This window comes from Streptopelia decaocto, assembly GCF_964273445.1.
Source record: "Streptopelia decaocto genome assembly, chromosome: 2".
Lineage (NCBI taxonomy): Eukaryota > Metazoa > Chordata > Aves > Columbiformes > Columbidae > Streptopelia > Streptopelia decaocto.
In genome coordinates this window covers 40,983,737-41,006,690 of record NC_138655.1, presented here as the reverse complement: position 1 = coordinate 41,006,690, position 22,954 = coordinate 40,983,737, and the positions used below count along the sequence as shown (strand labels likewise).

Here is a 22,954-nt window from a genome sequence, read left to right as displayed (position 1 = left end):
CACTCATTGTACGCTGTGACAAAATAGAAGGTAGTGACTGGTGAATTTGCAAAGGTCTACACAAAATTATTTTAAAAAAGCAGACAAACAAATACTTCAAATAATCCATGATGAGAAAATTAATTTGCTTTGAGACTACCATTCATTTTGGCTAGTCCTGAATTTTTAAAAATATTACAAAAAAACATTAGTATCATTGATCTGTATTGCAGAAATCTTTGTTGCTGGCAAGGACCTTCATAGAACTAAGAAAGTGACATCAGACCGTCTCATGAAGTTTCAGTAGACATGTTTGAAAGGAGTATTTTACTTCACATGTATTTTCTGTGCTACTACACTCATGTAACAATTCCATGCACTTCCACATTTACCTTTGGTACCATAGTTTTTTGGTGCAAAAATAACACACACACAAATAAAGCAGTCTAGCATCTATGACAGGCTTAACAGGGATTAAGCACCGGGGAGCTAACAACACATTGTCACCAGAGCTGTATCTTTATCTGCAGAGTAATAGGATGAAGCAACATAATGGTCTATTTGTACAGCAAACCCAATACCGGATGAACAACACAATTGTGTCGACAATGCTGATTAACTGCTCTACCTTGCATTTACAGTGATTAATTTCATATGAAAGCTCCCTAATAATAGATGTTCCAACTGAGCTCTGCTATTACACAACAGGACAGGAAATTGGCCAGCAGGAGATTTGGGTCTTGCTGAGAGATAATGGCAAATACCTGGCAGGACTGCTGTCAGTTTATTTCTACTGCTAAATGACATAAACAAAAATGCATATCCTGGTGCTGTCTGCATGGAGGAACCTGCAACATCTTCAGCATATCCAAAGGCCGACCATGCAATCAGCGGTCTAGTCTAACACTTGCTGAAGTTTCCTTTAAACACTTCTGCCCCACTCAAAGTGAACCAAATCAGCTGAAAGGAAGATGGGTCTGTAGCTTTACTTGTGAGAGTCTCTCTCCAGATCTGACTCCTTTTTCAAGGAAATAAAGTAGGTAACCCTTCACACGCCAAATATGTACAAATAAACCTTACTAGTCAGTATTTGTGACATATTTTCTGTTGTGGGATATTAAATGTAACTGTAGCGTTACTGCATTGCCTGTTAAGGCCTCCTGCAGCACTGATTACAACTATTAAAAGTTGGACCTTCTTGCTTAGGTGACTTTTGTTCTTTATTCCACTATTGTCTGAATTATTTTTCCTTCAGTTCATTCCTCTGGGACTTTGATCCTTCCACCCCTCATTCAGACACTGGGCAAGAAGAGCTTCTCAGGGTTATTACATGCTGCTCAAAACCACTGAGGGTTCAGCAGGGCAGGCCATGGATAATTTTGTTTAGTTCAAACACAACACAAAACTTCAGAAACCTGTTCCAGTTGTCAATTTTATTTGAAAGATGTCTTCTATACATTAGTTTATATATAGAAATAAATATGAAAGGTCTATACAAAAATGAAGATTTAAAGAGTACCAATACTGCCCTTCATTTTTTATACTAATCTTTGAATACTTAAAGGGACAAAACTGCATCAAACAGCCCACCCACTTAGTAAAATAATTTTACAATATCTCAGATCACAAAGGTCTCTTCATGTATAACAGAACCTTTTAGACTGAGTTTTCTTTTACATATATGCAACCTCAACACAAAATATGTTGAGCTGCGTTTAAAAATTTCACAATATAGACTGATGTACATCATCCTCAAGATGGACAGTAAGAACAAAGTCATACTTAAGTTATAATCTGCTGTAGGAATTTGGCATTATCACTTTTAATGACATACTGTGTTAACATAATATTTTTCAAAAACATTCCAATAAATTAAAAAGAAGCCAATCTTGCCTTCAAATAAAACCCAAGTCATTTTAAAAACTTCAGAATAAGCATTTGCTTTTATGTAACACGGTTCTTTCCCAACTTTAAAAAATATAATTCAACACCACATAAAATGTTTTTGATATAACCCCATAAAATAAGTAAACTTTTTGCTTTTTGTAAACCATAATTTATAGACTCTTTCCCATAAAGCGATAATTTTCTAACACAGGGTGTCACCCACATGCACTTATGTAATTACACTAATTTACACCTAAAAGGGCATAAAACAAAGCATGTGCTTAAATGGCGGAAGGAATGAAAGTTAAAGTGAATATAGCTGCTCTTTCAAAAGTTGGGGATTTTTCATTGTTGTGGGTTGTTTATTTGTTTGTTTTCAAGAAATGGCCAAATCCCAACAATAGTGAAAGGAGAGCATGTAATACAGCAAAAACCTCTTTTTGCCTTTCCTTAAGGAATCTGTCCTCATCCCAAAACTAAAGAGCTCCCAGATGTTAGCTTAAGAACTGCAGATTAAACTTGCTGACAATCAGAAGAAATATTTAAGATATTTCCTATTTGGACAATAAAAGCATAGGCTTTGTTGCAGAAAAAATATAATACTATAATTTACTGTAATTGCACAAAGCCCAATCCAGCAACTCTTTCCTGTTCATTCAATTGTTTTCACTTCAGGAAATTATATGGGATTTCTGTCTCAACCCCAATTTAATAAGTTACATAAATAACTAAGTTTGAAGAATATGGACATTTAACAGTTTACATACATAGTAGATTTAAAAGGTATGTGGGAATGTCTATCCTGTTTTTCAAAGGAACTACAATTTTTTAAAGGAGCGTTGTACTCATTTTTTCCTCCCCTTCAAAATAAAGCTTTATGAGCTCATGTTACCAAACAGTACTCTCATTTCCATTTCTTAAAATGTAAATGCTTGGCTTATTCTGTCAAAGGAGAATTTGCGGATTCACTGAGAAGTATATGGGACAAGACTCTGCTCAAGGGCAGATATCCAAAATGGCTCAGCTTGGAACAGCAGCTGTGCTGTAGAGTTCGCACCCACTGCATCAGAGTGGTTTCCATAACATATGCCACACATTCCACTGCAGTTCTCTAATCAATTTTTGCTCCTTCAACCTCTTTCTGAGCTCACCCAGTAAAACTAAACACTTTCCACCACAGGTTTTGCAGGCATAGCTACAGGTTCTGCAGGTCCCAGAAGGCTGACTGTTTTCCAGCAGCACGAGAGTAATAATCTAAAGAAAGTTTTCATAAATCCTGTATCATGTTAATCTGGAATCTGGCCTGCAAAACTAGTTCCAGTGATGACGATCAAGGCAGAAAGACTCTAGCTCTACAGCAGGTCTGACATTCATATTAAAGCAACCATGGGGTGGGGGGAACAAAAAAAAAAAAAACAAAAAACCACAAGAGATCATGTACATAAAGTCTTGTACTGTCACTTTAAAAAACTCAAAAAGAAACAAAAAAAATACACATCAAAAACCACTTTCAAGGTAGGAATGCATTTATCAAAAACTAAGCTTTGTACCATTATAAATGATTTAAGTTTGGGTTCCTGAGCTTGATACTGGACAGGGGGAAGGGTGAGGGAAAGTGTCTTATATTTTAAGTTGTACAGTAATAGCATTAGGACAGTATTCAAAACCTATTATTAGAAGAATGGACAAGTCAGAAATATGACTTTAAGAAAATTGTAACTAAACAGTAGTTTCTTCAGAAGACCTTAATCTTCTTTCTTTTGTTTCTGAAATCGTTCCATTAAAGCTCTAAATATATTTCCTGGTATTTTCTGATGTTTTTCTATTAGAGCTTGGAGTGCTGCTTTTGTCTGTAAGGAAGGAGAAAAGTTTTTGGTCAGATTAAGTCCTCTTTATATTGTTCATACATCAACAAAATTCCAGGACTGCTTTTAATCCTTTTAAAAGTCGCAGAATTACTGCAAGCTCAAAACACTATTTTTCCATATTTAAACCCACAGGATGTGCTTGGGGGACCGCTGTCAAGAAAGAGACTAACAAACTAGTAATAGTACCTTTTATCTCTGGAAGCTGTGTTCACAAGCTCTGTTAGTGACACACAAAAGTATCTCTTTTACAAAAGTAAAAGGACAATGTAGTAAATAAATGAAGAGACCTGGATCTATAAAGCATGCCAGTGCCTGCGTGCTCTACTCCAACTCAGAAACTTCTGCCTGTGCCCAGGTTTACATAAGTAACGATCTTCCAGTATGCAAGAACTTTGCTCCTACACACGCTCAGAAGCAGCCCTGGAAACATGAATGTCTCAGTGCATTCGGCTTGTACACAGTAATTATCCCTGCACCCGAGTCCCCTAAAGGAGCTGGTCCTGTGAAGCACACTTAGATCACACCTAAAATACTGCATGTGACAGCAGCATTCACTTTCACTCAAACGTACAGCAGGCCAAGAATTAAAAGCAGCCGTTCTTATATAAAAGCTCTACGGGGAACATTCAAAACCAGGGCAATATGCAAAAGCTATGGCGAGGACATGCCATAACCTTCCTGTGCTGCCTACAGAAGCACAGATGACCGAATTCTTAAGGCCAGGAGCAGAATTGCCTTTGTAACCAACCTCTGCCTTTGTAAACCAGTGGTCAGCAAGGGGAAAACTGATTCTTGGTACAAGCTCTCACCATTTGTATGAAATATGTGATTAACTGTTAAGTCCTGGGAGAAGAAGGTTCCTGCCCACATCTCTTCATAGATCTGGTCCTAGGTGTCTCTACAGATCTAAAATTTCTATCAGGTGAAAACTGTGAGCTTCATTTTTTTCTATAGGTAATAGGAAAATGCATACTGTGCCATAGCCTGAAACATGGATTAAAATCACTCTAACTAACTAGGATTCTAGGGCATGCACATTCCAGGGGCCTTATCTAGCAGAACTTGCACTTCAGTTAGAAGCAAGTGAGGGTTGGCATAAATGTAAGATGTCAAAGCATGTATGAAATAATTTAAACACACATTCTCTCCTGAAATCCACCAGTTCTGAACCCCTGTCAGACTGAACCCCCAAAAGAAACAATATCAGTCTTCCACAAGCAGGGCATAAGATGATGTAGATAAACATTTTAAGACATTTTGCAGAGATCTAATCAGAGGGTAAATAGATGAGGAAAGACAACTCAATTGACACCTACATGGTCAAAGAGAAAAACCTCTCTCAAATGAAGCTTTCAGAGTGCTTAAAGTGACCATCTGCAGAGCTTTCAAACATGGCCTTTTCAGCCCTCTCCATCTGACTGCTCCATCACTTAACTGTTTCTCTCTACACTGTGAAATCTATTAATAAACTGAATGAACATGAGGACCCAACAGCCCTTTCTATAAACCACCTGAATTCAAACTACAGGAACATTCAAAACTTAATTTGTTGGGTGAGAAGTTGGAGGAAATCGAAATAGATACACACTATAAAAAGCAGCAAGATGATTTACCTTAATTTTTTTTTTATTGTATGGAATTTCAACAGTTTGTGAACACAGATTTGTTATATTTGAAAGCCTTCATTAGTATCTTTCTGAAAAGATAAGAAAGAGAATGCTGCTTCTGGGTGAAGGGCATATGAGTTTATCAACCCAGAGCAGTCTTATCTGACTGAACTTCTTGAGTCCCTAAAGCAAGTTGTTTCTCAAAGCAAATAAAGGCTGCAGTAGTGCAGTAGGCCGGGAACATCTTCAAGGTGTAGTAATAAAAATATAGCAATTAAGAAGGGCATTCAGAGTTAAGCAAGTCCAAAGCTTACCATGATTCTGCCAACTTCCATAACTAGCTCCAAGGTAGAAATCACTTGACAACAATATTCCTGTGCCTTATATCAGAACAGTCGATGTTTTAAATATATATATGCATATCTATCTTACCTTCGCAGTTAGTTCCTCAGCAGTTATATTTGGTTCATATGGAATGGGTTCTCCGATAAATGTACGAAGCTTGACTGGAAACCCACCGTAGAAAGGAACTATTGGCAATCTCGTATATTCATATAGTGACCTAAATATTTCTAATGTGAAAAAAATTAGGAGAAAGGGGGAAAGCAGGAGAAAGGGTGATGGGGAGGAGATAAGGAAAAAAAAAAAAAGAGACTGAGATTATTCTGTGAAGTTGTTGGGTTTTTTTTCCCAGTATGTTTTAAAACTGAAACTGGCTTTGCAATTAATCCATCCCCTGACCCAGATTCTCAAACAAGGTGTCATCTCAAGTGCTATTCTACCCTTGACTTTCATTTCCCAAAAGCTGCATTAACACTAACATCAGACTTGTTTCCACTCTAACTTGGTGTGAAATCTCTCCTCCAAAGAGCAGTTGCAAAGAGAATGAAGAAGAGGAAAAAAACCCAGTAGCTGCATCTCTGGAGAGGAAGGGAATGCTACACAATACAGGTTACAGTTTGGCTCATTTTACATAGCCTAAGACACTAATATTGGAAGACTGTTCTGTTCAGTCCTGCTGAGGGCTAGAGGATCTGCCTATAGGATAGTCATGCTACAGCACTGAATTGCTCTTTCAGATCACACACTGGTTGCAGAGAAACAATATGAAAAGAGAGAAAGAAGGTATTCCAATCAGCTCCATGAGGACACATCATCTTCCACACATGCCACCTTCTAAGCCTCCCACCCAAATGCACCCAGGACAGATTCCTTGCAGAATGGGTGCTCATATTCTCTCTCTCAGTTTTACACAAGAAATTCTTTTAACTGAGTTGTTGGCATAACAAAAACCTCACTGATAAAGGTGTGCAATTTTCTGTACACAATCTATAAGAACAAAGAATATTCTGAAACTATTGAAACTGAAGTAACACCTCCATCGATCAACAGAATTAAATTCCTCTTGCACCTCTGCTGTAAAATACAAGTAACATGAATGATCTGGGCTTAAAGTTCTGCCTGTTTGGGAAGATTCTCCTGAACACAGCAACAATTAATTGCAGTTTATTTTTGTACAACCTGAAAATTATTTGTACAACCTGAAAACCTGAATTATTCTGCATGTCTGCACCTGATGCCTTGGCTTTCTCCATGCAATATATAGCTTTCAACTAGAAGGGGAGAGAAACAGAACCATTTTCCCCTGCAGTCCTCTGATGAATATGATGATGCCATACTTGAGGCAGAACACGTGGCACGGAGGAGACTGTTTAGACTCTTTGTGCTAGATAGCAAGTTGAAGAATATAAAAAAGGGGTTTAACACCAGCAGATCTACACCCATCTGTTCATATGCTGGCTGGAAGTCCCAAAAAATGAGGAAAGAGAGCAGGCAAATGCAAGGTTTTGTGAGGAACCAGAGGTCTAGTACTGAACAGTAAACCAACCACAGATCAAACATATTTCAAACTACTTGTGGTTCAAGTACAGGTAGAGGTGTAAGATCAGAGCTTTAGGAAGACATTTAGAGAAATTACATGTCAGTTGTAAACCCCTGTTCATTTTGCTTCTTAACATACTGCAGAAAACCTAGAGCTGGCCTAGCAGAATAAGCAGAGAAAAACAGTAAATCTATTTGCCTTTTTCTGGCTCCTTTTTCCTTTCTTCTACTGCTTCTGTGAAGGCACTTTGTTATGTGGAGAGTAACTCTGATAAGCCAATATCACAGCTAATGCTGATATTAAATCCTAATAACATCTCTGAACTCTACTGGAGAGTAAACCTCCAGAAACAAGGCTATGACAAATCTCCAATTTATGTGGGGATTATTTCTACACAGATAGATAGGCTAAACACATATGGAAAAATAAACTACAAAAAAATAGAAAATATCTTACTTATTCCTCCTAATGTCCTAACGCCTTCTCGAACATTTTGTGTAAACATAGGAATGATGGGCTAGGAGGGAAAAAAAATAATTAAGAATTTAATGAAGATAGCACTATCTCAAAAACTTGTACCTCACTTAAACCAAACAAGCAAACTACTTTCAGAAGTGTTTGTCAGACAAGGACATATAGAGAGCAAAACAAGGATTCATAAGTTCTTCTGCCACCTTCTGCCATGAGGTTTCAGGCTGGAGAACACCACGACATTTCAGTGAGTCACTGTTTCAGCAAATCCATTTTCCCAAAGCAGTGCAGGATTTCAGAGCCTATAGAGCATTTGGCCTCCCCTTGTCTAGCAGGGTTTGCACATTTGTGACCTAAGTGGTTTAACCTCTTGCCTAATTTGCAGTTAAGCTCAAAGGGTAGAATTCATGGGATTGGGACCTTAAACTCATCTGATACATCTCTGCTATGCCAACTGTATTGCTTCACACATGATGTGTCATATTCAATAAACATATCATTCATTTCTGCTGATGAATATTTGGAATGGTGTTAATATTTCACAGTTTTATTGCTGTTTCTGAACTTGCAAACAGCTGTCAAGATTCACAAGAACTGGGAGGAGGGCAACTACTACATGAAGGTTTTTAATGTCATTTTATAGTATGTACTCACTGTACACAGCATCATCAGAAATACAGAACTCTCTATGGGATTTTCAAGCATTCAGATTCTTTCAAAATTTTTAAACAACCATGGAGAAGAGCTAGTAAGTGAAACTTTTCAGACAGGTATCAGGTTGTTTTTTAGGAAAAAAAAAAAAGTCTGTAAATAATCCAATGCAACTATAGAGGATACAAAGAAGTGCAGTTGCCCAAACTGGTAGAGATTTTTGCATGTATGAAGTTGGTTTATTTGACAAATATTCTGGCAAACAAGCTGCTGAAATGATACAAGAAGCTGAACGTCCCAGCTTTAGACATATTTTTCTGATGTTTTAGATGTCTTTTTCTTTCCATGCTCATGATTAAAGGTGACTTAAAGTTCATCTTTAATTTAAATAAATATTTTCCCCACTTTCCCTTTTCTCCATCATTATTCCTATTCTACTGCATCTCTCAAGGGTCTTTTGGGGGAAAGGATCTGCAAGATCTTCATAGGTGCACAAAGGGAACTTAACATATATTCAATAAAATAAATATAAGTAGTACAACCATAGTTGAATCCCAAGTATGGCTTTTCATATGCTATTACAATACGTTAGTAAAATCTAAATCTGTTGAAAATATCCTATTTAAACTGTGTTATTTCCTCCTGAGAAAAGTGACACACACTTCAAATTGGGTCTTAAAAGTATTCTATTTTTGTACAAATTCCAGAGATTTAACTAGTCTCTCTGAGACAAATACCTGAATATAAAACTCTTGGTGTAAGACTTACTTTCAAATTAGGTTTATGTAGACGTAGGGACAGATGCACACATCTTTCAAGTGCAAATATAGAATGAGAGGGACTCTGAAAGCAAGTCAAATTTAAACATATCATACACCTATGCACCTTTCATGGATGGTCCCATATGAATAATTATAATGATCTGCTGGCTGACCAAGCACAACGCTATATATTAAAACTGAAGAGAAACAGTTCACAGTATTGAAGAGCATCTGCTGCTGCTGCTGTATGCCCTAGACACCCCTCACTACCACAAAAATGCCAATACAGTACATAGTGCCAGTGAATCTATACCGTGCTGGCTCACAGTATATTTCAGCGACAGGGGAAACAGAAATGTTGATGTATGGCAGCTTCCCAACCATTCTGGTCAGAGGTTGAGCCATCACAACCCTGACCAGGTAGGTGTAAAACAGTACAAGCTTCTGATGTAGCTCTGGAATTCATCTCCCATTCTTTTAAACTGTGGATTTCCTGACAACACTATTCCTAGCTGACTCCAAAGCCTTCTTATTGAAAGGAACAAAAAGAGTCTTGAAATGTAGTTATAAGAGCAAGTAGACCATACTTATGATACTCAGCAATGTAACACCAAATACACGATAATCAAAATAGCTTTCCCTGGAAGAAAGTACTAATAAGTTAGCATTCCTTGCTTCTCTTCTGGGGTCTATCATACTTACCACTTTTGCATCAATGGCCACCTGAGCAAAGCCCTTTCGATTACCCCAGATAATATTATACGTTTCATCACTAAAGAGTGCTTCCCGAACTCCACCTGGGGCAATGGCTAACAGACAGCCCTTCTTCAGAGCACTGACACATTCTTCTTTTGGTCCATGCATAACTCCATGCACATCAAGTAATATTTTAAAACCTGTAGGGTAAGATAATAATAATTCAGAAAGTGCTAATTCATACTACCCACACAGAACATAATGGCTAAAACTTACTTGCCTAATAACCTGTAAGCCCAAATCAAAGATGTTTCCAGAGGGACTGGAGCATTAAGAGCTGCTTATAAATTCTGGTCTAAGAAGTTGAAGATTTAGGGTTTTCAGTGGCTTTTTGTCATAGTAAAGTCATGTCCTATCTCATAATCAGGACTGAAGCAGAAAAAACTGGCAAGCACTCTGTGCCATCTTTCCTGTGTCCCTCCAAAGGAGCTGTTAAGTCAGCCCTAGGGCACCGTCTCCTTGCCCAAGCTCTATTTTTCAAATGTAGCACAGTCCTAATAAAGTGCAACAAGAGAAGATACCAGCGAATTGTTGTATTTTTTTGTTTTGTTAACTTGGGCAAACAAAGAGCAGTCTGTGCACAGGAAGGAGAATGGCAAGGAAAATGCAGCATTCTCTGTGATACTGACCACAGCACGAATTGACTCCACAGTTCTGCCTGTAAGTAACCGAATGGCCTTTCACACAAAGAGGCAGCTGGCAAGCCTGGATTGGGTTTATTCATCTTAGGTTTAAGATTTTTCATTTCCTGAAGTTTTAAACTGTAAAGTTACATGAAGTCCTCATGTCACCTCAAATTTGAAATGTCATACTTGCCCTGCTCTTCAAGAAACAGCAGAACATCAAAAATTTGGTTACAAGCATCAGTCTATACAATTAGTCTAATGTGAAAGAACATAACTAGCATAAAGCTGTGTTTGCAGGAAATCAATCATGTTCACTTGGTTTGATAAATTTCAGATTTATATAGTATTTATGAGTACTGCATACCAAAATGGGAACTTCAGATGACTGAGCAGTACAGCAAAGATTACTTCTCTTTCTTGAACTTTCCCACTGAGGCGAACAACTTTATCAGCCATAAAAAAGGACACAGAACTGTTCTAGTCAAGTTTGCCCCTCAATAACAGATCTTCATTTGTTAACCTGAGGTTAAAAAATGAATAGTTGGTACTATGAATACACATTTGTTATATATACACACACACACTGAAGAAGAGTCCAAACACAGTTAAGACGACAGAGATATGTCTTCTCTTACAGCTCACATAAAACTAAGGGCTTGAGAAGGAGGGCACAAGCCAGAATATCATTAGTTTAATCTTAACTAAACTCTGATCTCTAACTAGTCATTGTAGTTGGTGGGAGTATAATTACTCATGATTTATATCTATACACAATCTGGATCTGTCTGTAAACATGATACCAGAACACAAGCTGTGTTACACCTGTCTCACATTCTACTGTGCCTGTCTCACAGGCTGCAGGTGACACTCACATTCTTCATCTGGTAGCATGTGCACAGAGGACACCTAAAATAGAGTTTTCCTAAAGTAATTTAATTTCTCTCAGGTGTTTTTTTCATTCTTTTTTTTTGGGGGGGTGGATCTTGAAGAGCTGGTCTTTACAAAGTTTTACACTCCCAAACTAATTAAACCTTTCTGGAATGTAGCTGGTGGGTAGGAAGCTGCCTGTCTCTAAGCCCTTTCTGTCAGTGAGTTCAGGAGAGAGACAAATTGGTCACAAGAAGGGTTGAGCTGAGCAGGAAAAGAGACTCCAAGGAAGCAGAAGCCATTAAGAGAGTTTTCCTTTCTGCATTGGACACGCTGGTGAAGGGGAGGGGGAGGCAAGGCATGTGTGGTAGAGTAACACCATGAGTCTGTCCCATTCAGAGGTCAGAAAAAAATAGCAGAATACAGACAGAATACAGGCAAACATTTGTAGAATAGTTGTGGGATGGGGTTTCAAGTCTTCACAATAATTTTCAGCCGTATTTCCCCTCTTGACTTTTAGTATAAACCTTATGTTCTGTACATCATAGCCCAGGCAGCAGATCATACATTACTATCAATATCTCTGCTCCAGTAGCAAAGAAGAACCTGGTTCCATTAGAACAGCAGAGAGACAGGACCTAGTGCAGTGGCCCTGAAGGGATAGTCAGGCAACTCTGTGCCCAAGGAAAAGGTCATCATGGAGTCAGAAGAAACATCAGGGTAATACCTGGCGGCTGCACGAAAGGAACCGAGAATCTATTTTTCCACTTTAAACAAAAAAACAACTCTCAAATTATTTAAACAGAGTTTCTCAGACTTCCAGAGCATTAAAGGATGCTAACTTTTCAAAATACCAAGAAGCCTAAAATTGATTTTATTCCACAGTCCAACCTGGACTCTGCCCTTTGCCCCAGGACACTCTTCTCCTATTTTCCACAGTATTGTGTCCATATCGATGCTTGAAAACTAAGCAGTAGACAAAGGCATGTTTGACTCCTTGCAGTCTCATGCATCCCATAGGAAGCATGGGAACATTTTACAAACACATTCCAGTTAATTGCCATTCATTCAGGAGAGCAGAGTGCAATGCAAAGTGTACTGTCAACGGCATACTTGCATGGACCTGAAATTCAGATTCATGGGACAAGCTGTTCCTCACAGCTACTCGCTGTAGGTTCAACAATCATAAAAACAGACAGATCATTAAATCGTCTAACTGAAATGTGTCTAACAGCCTAAAGACTCTCCAAATCCACTTCCCAATTTCTCCTGCACTGAGCATAACTTTTGGTTACCTAAAAATATCTTCTGAAAAGGCATCCAATTTAATCTGAAGACTTAATAAAGATCAGGCAGTCTTATCACTATGATAAAATTACAGCAGTCTTTCTAGTTTGATTCACAAGAGAAGCAGCATCTGTCTGGGTTGCCAGTCATAGATTATTGTGCAGATTTTGAAACACAATCTAGAACAGCATCTGGGCTCTTTGGGCTTCCCTTCCCTAAATAGCCTTAATTCATTCACAGAACCAGAGAATTATGTAGGTTGGAAGGGATCTCTGAAGACCATTCTTGTTCAGCCTCCCACTCAAAGCGGGTCCAACTAGATCAGGTTGCTCAGGGCCTCACCCAGCGGAGTTTTGAAAGTCTCCAGGGATGGAGATTCCCCAACTTGTCTGGACAATCTGTTCAGATGTCTCATCACCCTAATGGTAAAATACCTTTCCACACATCTAATCAAAATTTCCTGTGTCGCAACTTATCTCTATTGCTTCTCTCTCTGTCACTGTGTACCTGTGAGAAGCATCTGACTCCCTCTTCTCTGCACCCTCCTGTTAGGTCACTGAAGACAACAGTAATCTCTTCCCCTCACTTATCTGGTACAGACCAAACAAACCCAGTTCTCTCAAGCTCTCCTCACACATTGTGTGCTCCATCCCCCCCATCATCACATGTTCTAGTTTGTCAATGTCTGTCTTGTACTGGAGAATCCAAAACTGGATACCACATTGCGAGATGTGCTTGCACAGATGCCAAGCCAAGGGAATAAAAACCTCTTCACTCAACCTGCTGGCTACACTCATGCTAGAAAAAGCTCAGCTTTTTTTAAACTACAGTTCACCTTCTTTGCTGCATGGACATGCTGCTGACTCTTGTTCAACTTTTTGTCCACTAGAATGCCCAAGTCCTTTCCTGCAGAGCCACTTTCTACCCAGAGTACTGTCGCATGGGATTGCTCCATCGCAGATGCACAACTTCACATCTGCTGACCTTCGTGATGTTTCTGCCCGATCATTTCTGTGAAGGCGCCCTGAATACCAGCTCTAACCTTCAGTCTATCAACTGCTCCCCCAGTTTAGTATCATCAGCAAACTTCCTGTGAGCACACTCCAACCCTCATCTAGGTGTGCAATATAAACCTTAAGCAGTGCTGGTCCCAGTATCAGTCCCCAAGGAATGCCTGTAGACACCAGCTGTTAGCGAGATGTTCTACTGCTGAACCCAATTCTTCAAGACTAGCCATTCAGCCATATGTTTCTGCAATGCTACTAAATGATATTTGGAGGACTCAAAAGTATATTAATACTTAGAACCTTATTTTAAAGTAGAAATGGAGAAAAACAAAATGATCTCACATTTTATAAACAACTGTGCATAAGTATTAAGAGATATAATACAGAATGAAATCTAAATTACAAAATGGGATATGTTAGTCAGCTATATGCAAAATATTTTATAATCAACTGACAAACCCTAGTCTGTCGGTAAAAGCAGCTGCAGAGGCAAAGCCATGCTGTTATCAGTATGCAAAAGTTCAATTTTCAGGGATTAATGCTGAAATAAAACCATATTGTCAAAAGGACAGTTTTCTGATAAGAATTGTTTCCACTAAAAGCATCAGTACACTACAGAACATTCCCGTAAGTTCGCAAAATGAATTACAAAGTTTTTAGTCACAAATTGAACTTGAGAAAAGAATTGGGCACTGCTGTATTTCACACACACACACACAAAAAAAAAAAAATCCCTCATGTAATTAATTTCATCAAACAGCAAAAATCCTGCACTGAACATATTTTTCATTTTCTTCATGCTTCACCTCATGTTTTGCACAAGCTTGTTGGATTCTTCTACAGGTTTCCTCCAAAAAAGACTCTACTTGGAACAGTCTTCTTCAGGACAGGTTCCACTGCCTACCATACTCAACCAGGTAGGAGATGGAAATACATTGCCTCAGACTAATATTGCCAGCTTTAAGGGCATTGCTTCCAAACAAGTTTATTTCTTAATCAGGTCATATTACTCATTCTGACTATATTAATAATAGTAATAATTATAAAAAAACTAGACACCACAAGACACACCAACATCTAATTAAGTCTCCACTATCACTTAATATAGAGACAACTGTTCCTCTCATGATCTCCTCCTCTGTTTCTAAACACCTTAGAGTCACTGGAAGGTGTTGCCCAGTCAGGAGTATGACCCATCCTTGCACAGGCCAGTCTCATAAAGTCATTCTTGTTTGTAAAGAACATGTTAGACACAGCTGTAATTCAACACTTTCATTAAGTTTGTCTGAATGCCTGTTCCTAGAGCTGTATTCCCATGGCACAATTTTTATTATTTACACTGTTAAAAAAAAAAAAAAAAAAAAAATTATTAGAGTTCTCAAACTGATTGAACTGATTGTTTACAATGAAAGTATGTTACCTGGTACTCCAAAGACAAAATGATCAGCTACTACGTGGCAGTATCTCTTCTTTTGTATAAGCAGTCTAGCCATGAAATAGACATAGTCAGCAGGAGTAGCTCCATGATAAAACACAATAAGCCCTGGTCCTTCAGGAATATTTCCAGTACCATGAAGCTCATAACCTGTTAGGTGTTAAAGGCATAACAGATGTCAAAGCCTGATATAATTCTATCCCAAAGAAACTAACTCACAGCAAATTGCAAGCTGAAACCACAGCTATTGAGAAGTGGTAAGAACAAAGTAACTGTTTAAAAGTCAAAAGGTAACTTGCAGCATTTACCAAGTTGCTTTCATAGGAAATAAAACTTTCATTTAAAGTAAAAGAGACACATTTAAAGAAACAACCAAAAAAAAACCCTGAAAACAAAAGACCTAGCCATACTGCCTTGAACTATTGTCCAATTTTTCCTTATTGTTTTCAGTTCACTGTCTTCAAGGCTGCAGAAGTCATCTAAATCAATCATTCAAGAGAAATCAAAATAAGGATTGAATAGCAGTGGTGAAATACAACTATTTCAAGCTATTATTTACCTTTAAGTTCATTGCGACCAGTAACTGTTTAAGAAGATTTGACAGGACAACATCCAATTACATGTCTCCTTTTACTTCAGGGCATGAGGCTTATCTTTGTTATTTCTCTCAAAGTTATACCTGCTCCATTTTTCCATCAGTAAGTACTAAAACTATTTAGGGCTTTATATGTTTAATTGAAACACACATAAACACACAGAAGTTTCTTACTGAACTTGCGTTTCTACTAAGTTAACAGTGCAGAATATATTTAACACAAAATATGAAAACACATCAGTTTAGAACATATTCAGTTAATATTGAGCATTATTGTTACAGTATCTTGTATTCTTTAAAAAAAAACAAAAACAAACAAACAAAATAAACTCATCACCCAAACCCTGTCACTTCTTCCAAAGTTAATCAGGCCAGCCAGTGATAGCCACAATGATACCTACATCTAGCATCTGCAAAATATATGTAAAGTTACAGGTCTCACACACCAGTTTTGCATTTGGGGCTTTTTGGTTGAAGGACTGTCTTTTGTTTTTTGGTTTGTTGGTTTGTTTGTGGGGTTTTTTTCCTGATGCTGTGAGATTTCAGGATGAAGAGTTCTTTCTATGACATATTAACTAATCAAGTAGCAGGGAAAAAAAAATCACAAAACTTGTCATTCTTTAGCAAGAGAAGCGTATAGAGAACATGCAACAGCTGGCAGGGCAGAAAAAAAGTCACAACTGTCTATGAGGGACTGGATAAGAATCTTTTCTATGCAAATAAAATGTTAGACCCTATAAAAAGAAAAAGTTACTAAGGATGAAAAGAGCAAAGGCCTTAAAAATGGTTTTCTTATGAAAAAAAAAAAAAAGCAAATAGGTTTTTATTGTGAAGTGAGCATTTCAAGCTCTTTGATATAGCTGTTGATTTTGATCTAGTGTACTTTCCTAGATTTTAAGGTTTCATCTTAGTCTTACAAAGCCTATCTGATAAAGCCGCTGCACCATCTGGTTATCAGCGCCTTGAAAACCCGCTTCTCTTTGACTAGAGAACAAATAGAGATGATTTTCAAGAAGGATTTGTTCTTTATGTAAATTGCTCTTAAACATCTCTTTCTCCTTTAGCTGCATCTCGACTGAATGGTTCTGAAAGAGGCTTATGATTTCCTTAGAAAGAAAAGCCAAATCATTTATTAAGTCTGTCTTTATAAAAGAAATAATAGTAGAAGGACAAGGAACAGAACCCTTAGTTTTGACATTCTAGTAGAGAAAGTAGTTGTCAAAAATGCATAGACAGAAAATTTTAAAAGTAGGGTTCTGTAACAGTCTGAGGCTCTAAAGTCAATTTGAAGTAGCAACTAGCAAGTGAACTGATACTAAGTGCTCTTTTTAGCCATCATTTGGCATTATATGTAAAAGACTGGTTAAGCACAATCAAATTATGCTAATGTGCTGACATACCAGCTATCAGGGAACTGGCATTTAACTTCCAGTGTTCATATACTGACTCTGAAAAAATATAGTTAATTGATCTAATTTTTAACATAGTAATCATTTCAGGTCCTCCTGAAATACAGAAACCTAGGAGTAGTTAGAAAAAAAAGAAAAAAAAAGAAAAGCATATATTCAACTGGATGAAAGATCTCATTTTGTAGCAACAAAAGAATAAAAACATAAGACAAAAAATTATACATCCAAATACATCTGAATGGCTTTTTTTATCCCAAGTCTACAATGACCGAAGCACCACTGGTAGTCATTGATAAAACCGAAAAAAAAAAAAAAATGGCCTGAATTTTAGATTTCACGCAACAGCAGCAACAATGAGATATACAATGATAATCCTGAAAGGTAAAGCCAGGAATAAGGGCTTCAACAGTTTTTAATGAAAAGTCAGATCTCGCTTACCATGCCATATTCTTCCATGCCCATCCCATAGGGTAGCCACCATTTGCCGTGCACCAGCCCAAAAATCACTGGAATAAGCTTCCCTTAGTTCATTCTTCCTTTTATAAATATGAAGAAGGAGAATGGAAGTGTAGAAGAGGATTATGATAACTCCTGGAAGTAGAAAAACTACTGCGAGTGGAAAAAGCACCCATGAAAGGTAGACTGTGTAACTCAGATAATCTTCAATGTGCTCCACACCGGTCCATTCCCTCAGAATGTAAGTCAGGCAGCTTAAGTAGGACACAGGTATTGGTCCAGCAACACAGGATTCATTTTCACCTATCATCTCCTGTTTAATTAAAAAAAAAAAAAAAGGCAGATGAATAAATCCCAAAAATAGACCTGCCTACACTGTTTAATCATACAACAAACCTCTCTGATGCATTTTATCCACATACCATTTACCCCACATCCCAGCAACACCTATTAGTGCAATTGCTTAACCTCAGGTGAAGATTTTATCTCATTAAAAACTGTTCAGCTTACACAGATCCAGAACATTTATACTGTTACCAATACCAATTTATACTGTATTTTTGATCTTCAGAAAGTTGTACTGGTTAGTCTATTTTACTGTTATACACAACGCACAGTACATTCAAAACCTTCTCCCAAGCACTTACTACAACAGGAAACAGCACAATCCCAAATCCAGTGCTATAAAAAACCCACCGAACACTTCCACTAACCACAAGCACACAATGACGCAGGAAGAAGATGGTCCCAAATAAGCAAGTCTCACTCTCTTGGAGACCTGGACATTCACAGAGAGTGAAATGCCAAGTCCAGGAGCACAACACAGAGAGGCAGCAGAAAGGATGAGGAAAAAAGATCACAAAAAGTCCTCTAAAAGGTTTAACTGCTCTGGCTTTACTGTGTTTATGTGTAAGAATCACCCTTCTCCCATGCCATCTCCTAAGAAGTTTCAGGGTTAGACCTCTCTGGGCTGATATTTCAGGCCTTTATAATTCTTCAACAACACCTTTTTCTTAGCTTTGTACGATTTAGGGGAAAATTCACTAATTACTTCATCTTACAAACATGAGACAACCTGTACGCTTAGCTATCTTAGCTACAGTTCTAGCTCAACATAAATAATACCTCAGGGGAAAAGAACTTATCTTAGTCTAGAAAAGTTTTGGTCAGGACTTGAAGTTAACAGTTACTCAGGACCAAGAAAAAAAAATTTGCAACCACAGTTTAGGCTCATAGAGGGAAGCAAACTAAGAACAGTGGTTTCTGTAAGAATCTACACTTGGGGTTGTTGTGTTTTGGTTTGTTGTTTTTTGGGTTTTTTTTCTAATTAAAATGTGATTAACAGCATGTATGATTGCTGAGTTCCTATGCCTAGATAGACATATGTCCATCACTCCTTTACTCTTGGTCTGTTTTCGTGAGAAACAAGTGACTGAAATTCAGAAGACAACTTCGTTAATACTACCAGAACCCCAGTGACAACAAAAATTATGAAGCAGATCTGGTTTACTCCACATTTGCTATGGGATGTTCAACCTGTACTAGAGCAGAACTCATTTATTTCCTAGTGTCAGTTTTTCCTCCTATTCTGATAGAGCAAGGATGTTCCTTTTCCTTCTGGTTTGAAATCAGCCTCTACCCACATAGCTGGAGATAACTCCTGTTAACAAGAAAGCTGATCTCGTGATAAGGACTTTGCTCTGACGACCCATGCCTGTTCCACCAATTCAGGCTTACAACATTTTGCTCCTCAGTATGTTCTTGAGGACAATGTGACGAGCAGCTGATTTATCTTCAGCGATGTATAAGCACGTAGCTTTAGCAACGTGTACTTCCCTGATTTCATTCATGTGTGGTTTTGGGTGTGAGTTAGAAGGAAAGGATGGGAGAAAGCAAGTGTGTGGGAGCGCAAGAGAAAGTTCTTTCTCATTCCAGTTGCCAGAGCCGAACTCCAGAACACACAGCAAGTACAAGAAACACGACTTGTAAGACCAAGCAGGATTTAGGAGTAGCACTCAACACTACAGCATTTATCAGACTGTTATGTCTGGACTTCTCCAGTGGTTCTACCTACTAGGTAAAGAAAAATATAGAGCATAGGTTATGGCACAGAATCATTTTTCAAAACTCAGAGCTAATTATAAGGCTTTAAAGATTACTTAAAGTTATACTCTTCCACCTATTACATATTTAATTGTTTATGGCTTTCTCCAAACACAAAATCCTCACCAAGTAGATTTAAAGTCCTGTCTGCACATGTCAGCCTTGCAAAATATTACTCGTCCTTTCACCTGCAATGTTAGAGGTAATACCTCCAATGCAATCATTGCAGTTTTGTAAGTTTACTTGCACATCTATGCACTAACCTGTAACAGAAATTAAAATCCAGTATCTTCTTTGCTGCCAACCACACAGGCAACATCTAAAGTACTGCCTTCTCTCAGGGACAGTCAACTCTACTCTGAACAACATTTTTTCCTCATTTTAAAGAGAATCACAGAATAATTCATATTGGAAGGACTCATTGGGCAGCACTTGTCCAACCTCTCACTAACTAAGGAGTTAGATCAGGTTGCTCAGGGCCATGCCAAGTCCAGTCCATAACATCTCCATGAAGAGAGATCCCACTGCTTCTCTGGGTCCTTAATCTAGTGCCCGACCACACCTGTGGTGAAAATATTTTTCCTTGTTCTAGTTAGAACTCCCCTTTCTGCAATTTATGCCTGTTGCCTCCTGTCCATTTGCTGAGAAGAATCTAACTCCCCCCCCTCTTTACCCACCCATTAAGAGCTGTGGTGAGATCCCCTTTAAGCTGTCTCCAGGCGAGACACACACAGCTCCCTCAGCCTCTCCACAGACACCACATGTTCCAGTCACCTCTGCAACCCTTTCAGTTCATTAGTATCTTTTTTGTAACGTGGGGCTCTAAACTGGACTTGTGGTCTCAAAAGTGCTGAAAAGAGGATCATAAACACTTCCTTGATCTAATGGCTATGGCCTTGCTAATGTAACCCAAAATGCAGATAGCCATCTTCACTCATGTTTGACTTACCAGCCACCAGATAAAGGCCTCCCCTGGGCCTTTATCTCCTGTAATTTTGCTTCCCTTTAACAACTCCATCATTTGTTCTGATCATCTGTGGTTTGTCCACAAATATACTCGGTATCCAAGCCCAAGTGTGGTTTATGTTACTGTCACACTGAACACCTGACCAAGGGCAATAGCAGTGCAGAAGGGAAGACAGATTCTGTCTCCATGATCAAAAAAGCGCAGGATACTCCACTTTGAATAAAGATCCAACATAGTTCATATACACTAAAAGCAGAACACTAATAACAGATAACGTCATTTTGGTCTGTTCTAACTTTACAACTGTCTACTCTATGCCTGCCCAGATCAGTTAAAATTACATGACAAGGCACCACTGTCTTCTAGAAACACCAGCAATGTCACTCTGATTAGGACCTCATCCAAGCAAAGAGAGACTATCCTTGCCCTCCTTTCCAGAGGTTTTCTGACCTCTGCCACCATCCAAATCTAAAACCTACAATAGGGTGCAGTACTATTCTTAGCCACCTTACAGGTAGGATCCTTTTATAACATGAGCATAATAAGAACCTCTTATTTTAACCTGCACCATTAACACATTTCCTGTTGTGCAGTTCAAAATAAATATTTTTAATTTAACTTCCTAATAGAGCAGCTTACATGTATTTCCACTCGATGAAAAAGATGCAATTTCTCATTCAACTAATAATAGTACACACTGACTTACGCTTATGCTTAAGGCTTTATGCTGATAGTGAAGTGCAAACAAGGCTAACATAGAATTCCTTTCACTGACTTCTGGCATATGAGCCATAAAAGTCCTTAACTACAACAGTGGTCTTCAGCTGTAGTCTGCAGACCTGGGGTTAACCGAGGCCCTATTGATCATGCTAGAAAAAACAATTATGGAAAGCAACATATACTGCTGCAAACCATGCACAGCCTGATTGCAGCATGTATATGAAAAGCGTAAGCAGGAGAACACGACAACCAATGATAAGACAAGGGGCAGTGGGTATAAACTGGAACACAGGAGGTTCCATTTAAATTTGAGAGGAAACTTCTTCATGGTGAGGGTGCCGGAACACTGGAACAGGCTGCCCAAGGAGGTTGTGGAGTCTCCTTCTCTGGAGACATTCAAAACTCACCTGGACACATTCCTGTGTAGCCTCATCTAGGTGTTCCTGCTCCAGCAGGGGAACTGGACTAGATGATCTTTTAAGGTCCCTTCCAATCCCTCACATTCTGTGATCATCTCCGAACTAGAAAGATACTGAGGAGCAACAGGTACAACATGCCCCTGACAACAGGAATACACCACTTTCTACTGCATCTGTGAGGTACAGAGAGTTTTTCTACCAGAATTAGCAATGCCACCACAAACACACACACACACACACACACACACACACACACACACACACATACACACATACACACACGAAATAAAAGCAGAACAGCCGGATACTCCTGCTAATGGCATCTGCAGCTGGAGAGATCCTGGAAGTCAGAGGGTGCTTGTGACCTGGTTTTGAAACAAGAACTGGCTGCTTCGTGCCCCTGTGACAGCAGGACGGTGGTTCCTTCTGCAGGAGGCTGGAGGGGCATCGAGATTCTCTTTTCTGACAGGAAGGGCACAACCGCGGCCCGGCAACAACCCCCAACATCCACCCCCCGGCCTCCCCGCCTCCCGCCACTTCCCGCGCCCCGTCCCGCAAAGTCGGGCCGCAGGTGCGGTGCTGACCGAGGGAAGCCACCTCCCGCGACCGGGACTCTCCAGCCCGCCCGGCGGCGCCCGCTCACCTTCCCCTGGCGGCGGCGGCTCCGGCTCCAGCCCCGCGTCCCTGCCGGGGCCTGGTTTTACCTCTCCGTCCGCCGCCCCCGCGGAGGCCGGGTGCCCGCGGGGCGGCCAGGCTAGGGCGGTTCCCTGCGGCGGGAGGGCACGGTGCGGCCGGAGGGCGGGCGCAGAGGAGGCGGCAAGAGGCGCGGAGAGAACGAAGGCGGCGGCAGACGGGCCGGGCCGGGCCGGGTGGGGGAACTGCGGGCCGCCGGGGGCGCGCGAGCCGCCCGGACCGCGACCGGCACGCACCGCTCGGCGCTTCCGGCGGGGGAGGAGTGGGCGCCGCCAGGGGGCGCGCGTTCCCCGCGACCGGGTGGGGGCGGGGCCGGAGTCAGAGCGGGACTTACCGGGCGGGACTTACCGGGCGGGACCGGCGGCCGAGGGAGGGGCATCAAGGGCCGCTAGTCTCAGCTGTGTTGCGGCAGCGTGTTTCAGGGGCGCTCGTCCGCTCCAACTTGCAAGAAGTGGGGTTCCCCTTTTCCAGCTTCCCCCGGGCGCCCGGCAGGTCCGCAGTGTCACCG

General features: G+C 39.8%; 1 protein-coding gene across 2 annotated transcripts; it reads right to left on the bottom strand.

Moving 5' to 3' along the window:
- Positions 1 to 1,395: 1,395 nt before the first annotated feature.
- Positions 1,396 to 22,686, bottom strand: LOC309436304 (DGAT1/2-independent enzyme synthesizing storage lipids-like). 2 transcript variants are annotated; one of them, XM_082045397.1, is made up of 7 exons: positions 22,397 to 22,686; positions 17,527 to 17,857; positions 15,070 to 15,234; positions 9,809 to 10,002; positions 7,680 to 7,740; positions 5,774 to 5,913; positions 1,396 to 3,716 (listed from the first exon to the last, which is right to left on the bottom strand). In XM_082045397.1, exons 2-7 carry the CDS (start codon positions 17,852 to 17,854, stop codon positions 3,612 to 3,614), a joined length of 993 nt encoding a protein of 330 aa, XP_081901523.1. In that variant the 5' UTR covers positions 17,855 to 17,857; positions 22,397 to 22,686; the 3' UTR covers positions 1,396 to 3,611. The 2 variants fall into 2 exon arrangements, with proteins under 2 accessions (XP_081901523.1, XP_081901524.1); XM_082045398.1 differs by lacking the exon at positions 22,397 to 22,686 and adding an exon at positions 21,742 to 21,820.
- Positions 22,687 to 22,954: the final 268 nt, after the last annotated feature.

Coding starts and splice junctions, on each gene's coding strand:
- LOC309436304 (XM_082045397.1), bottom strand. CDS start 17,854: ATGATAGGTGAAAATGAATCCTGTGTTGCTGGACCAATACCTGTGTCC. Junction 5,914..7,679: donor TAGGACATTAGGAGGAATAA/GTAAGATATTTT, acceptor TTTTCACATTAG/AAATATTTAGGTCACTATAT. Junction 3,717..5,773: donor CTGAGGAACTAACTGCGAAG/GTAAGATAGATA, acceptor CCTTCCTTACAG/ACAAAAGCAGCACTCCAAGC.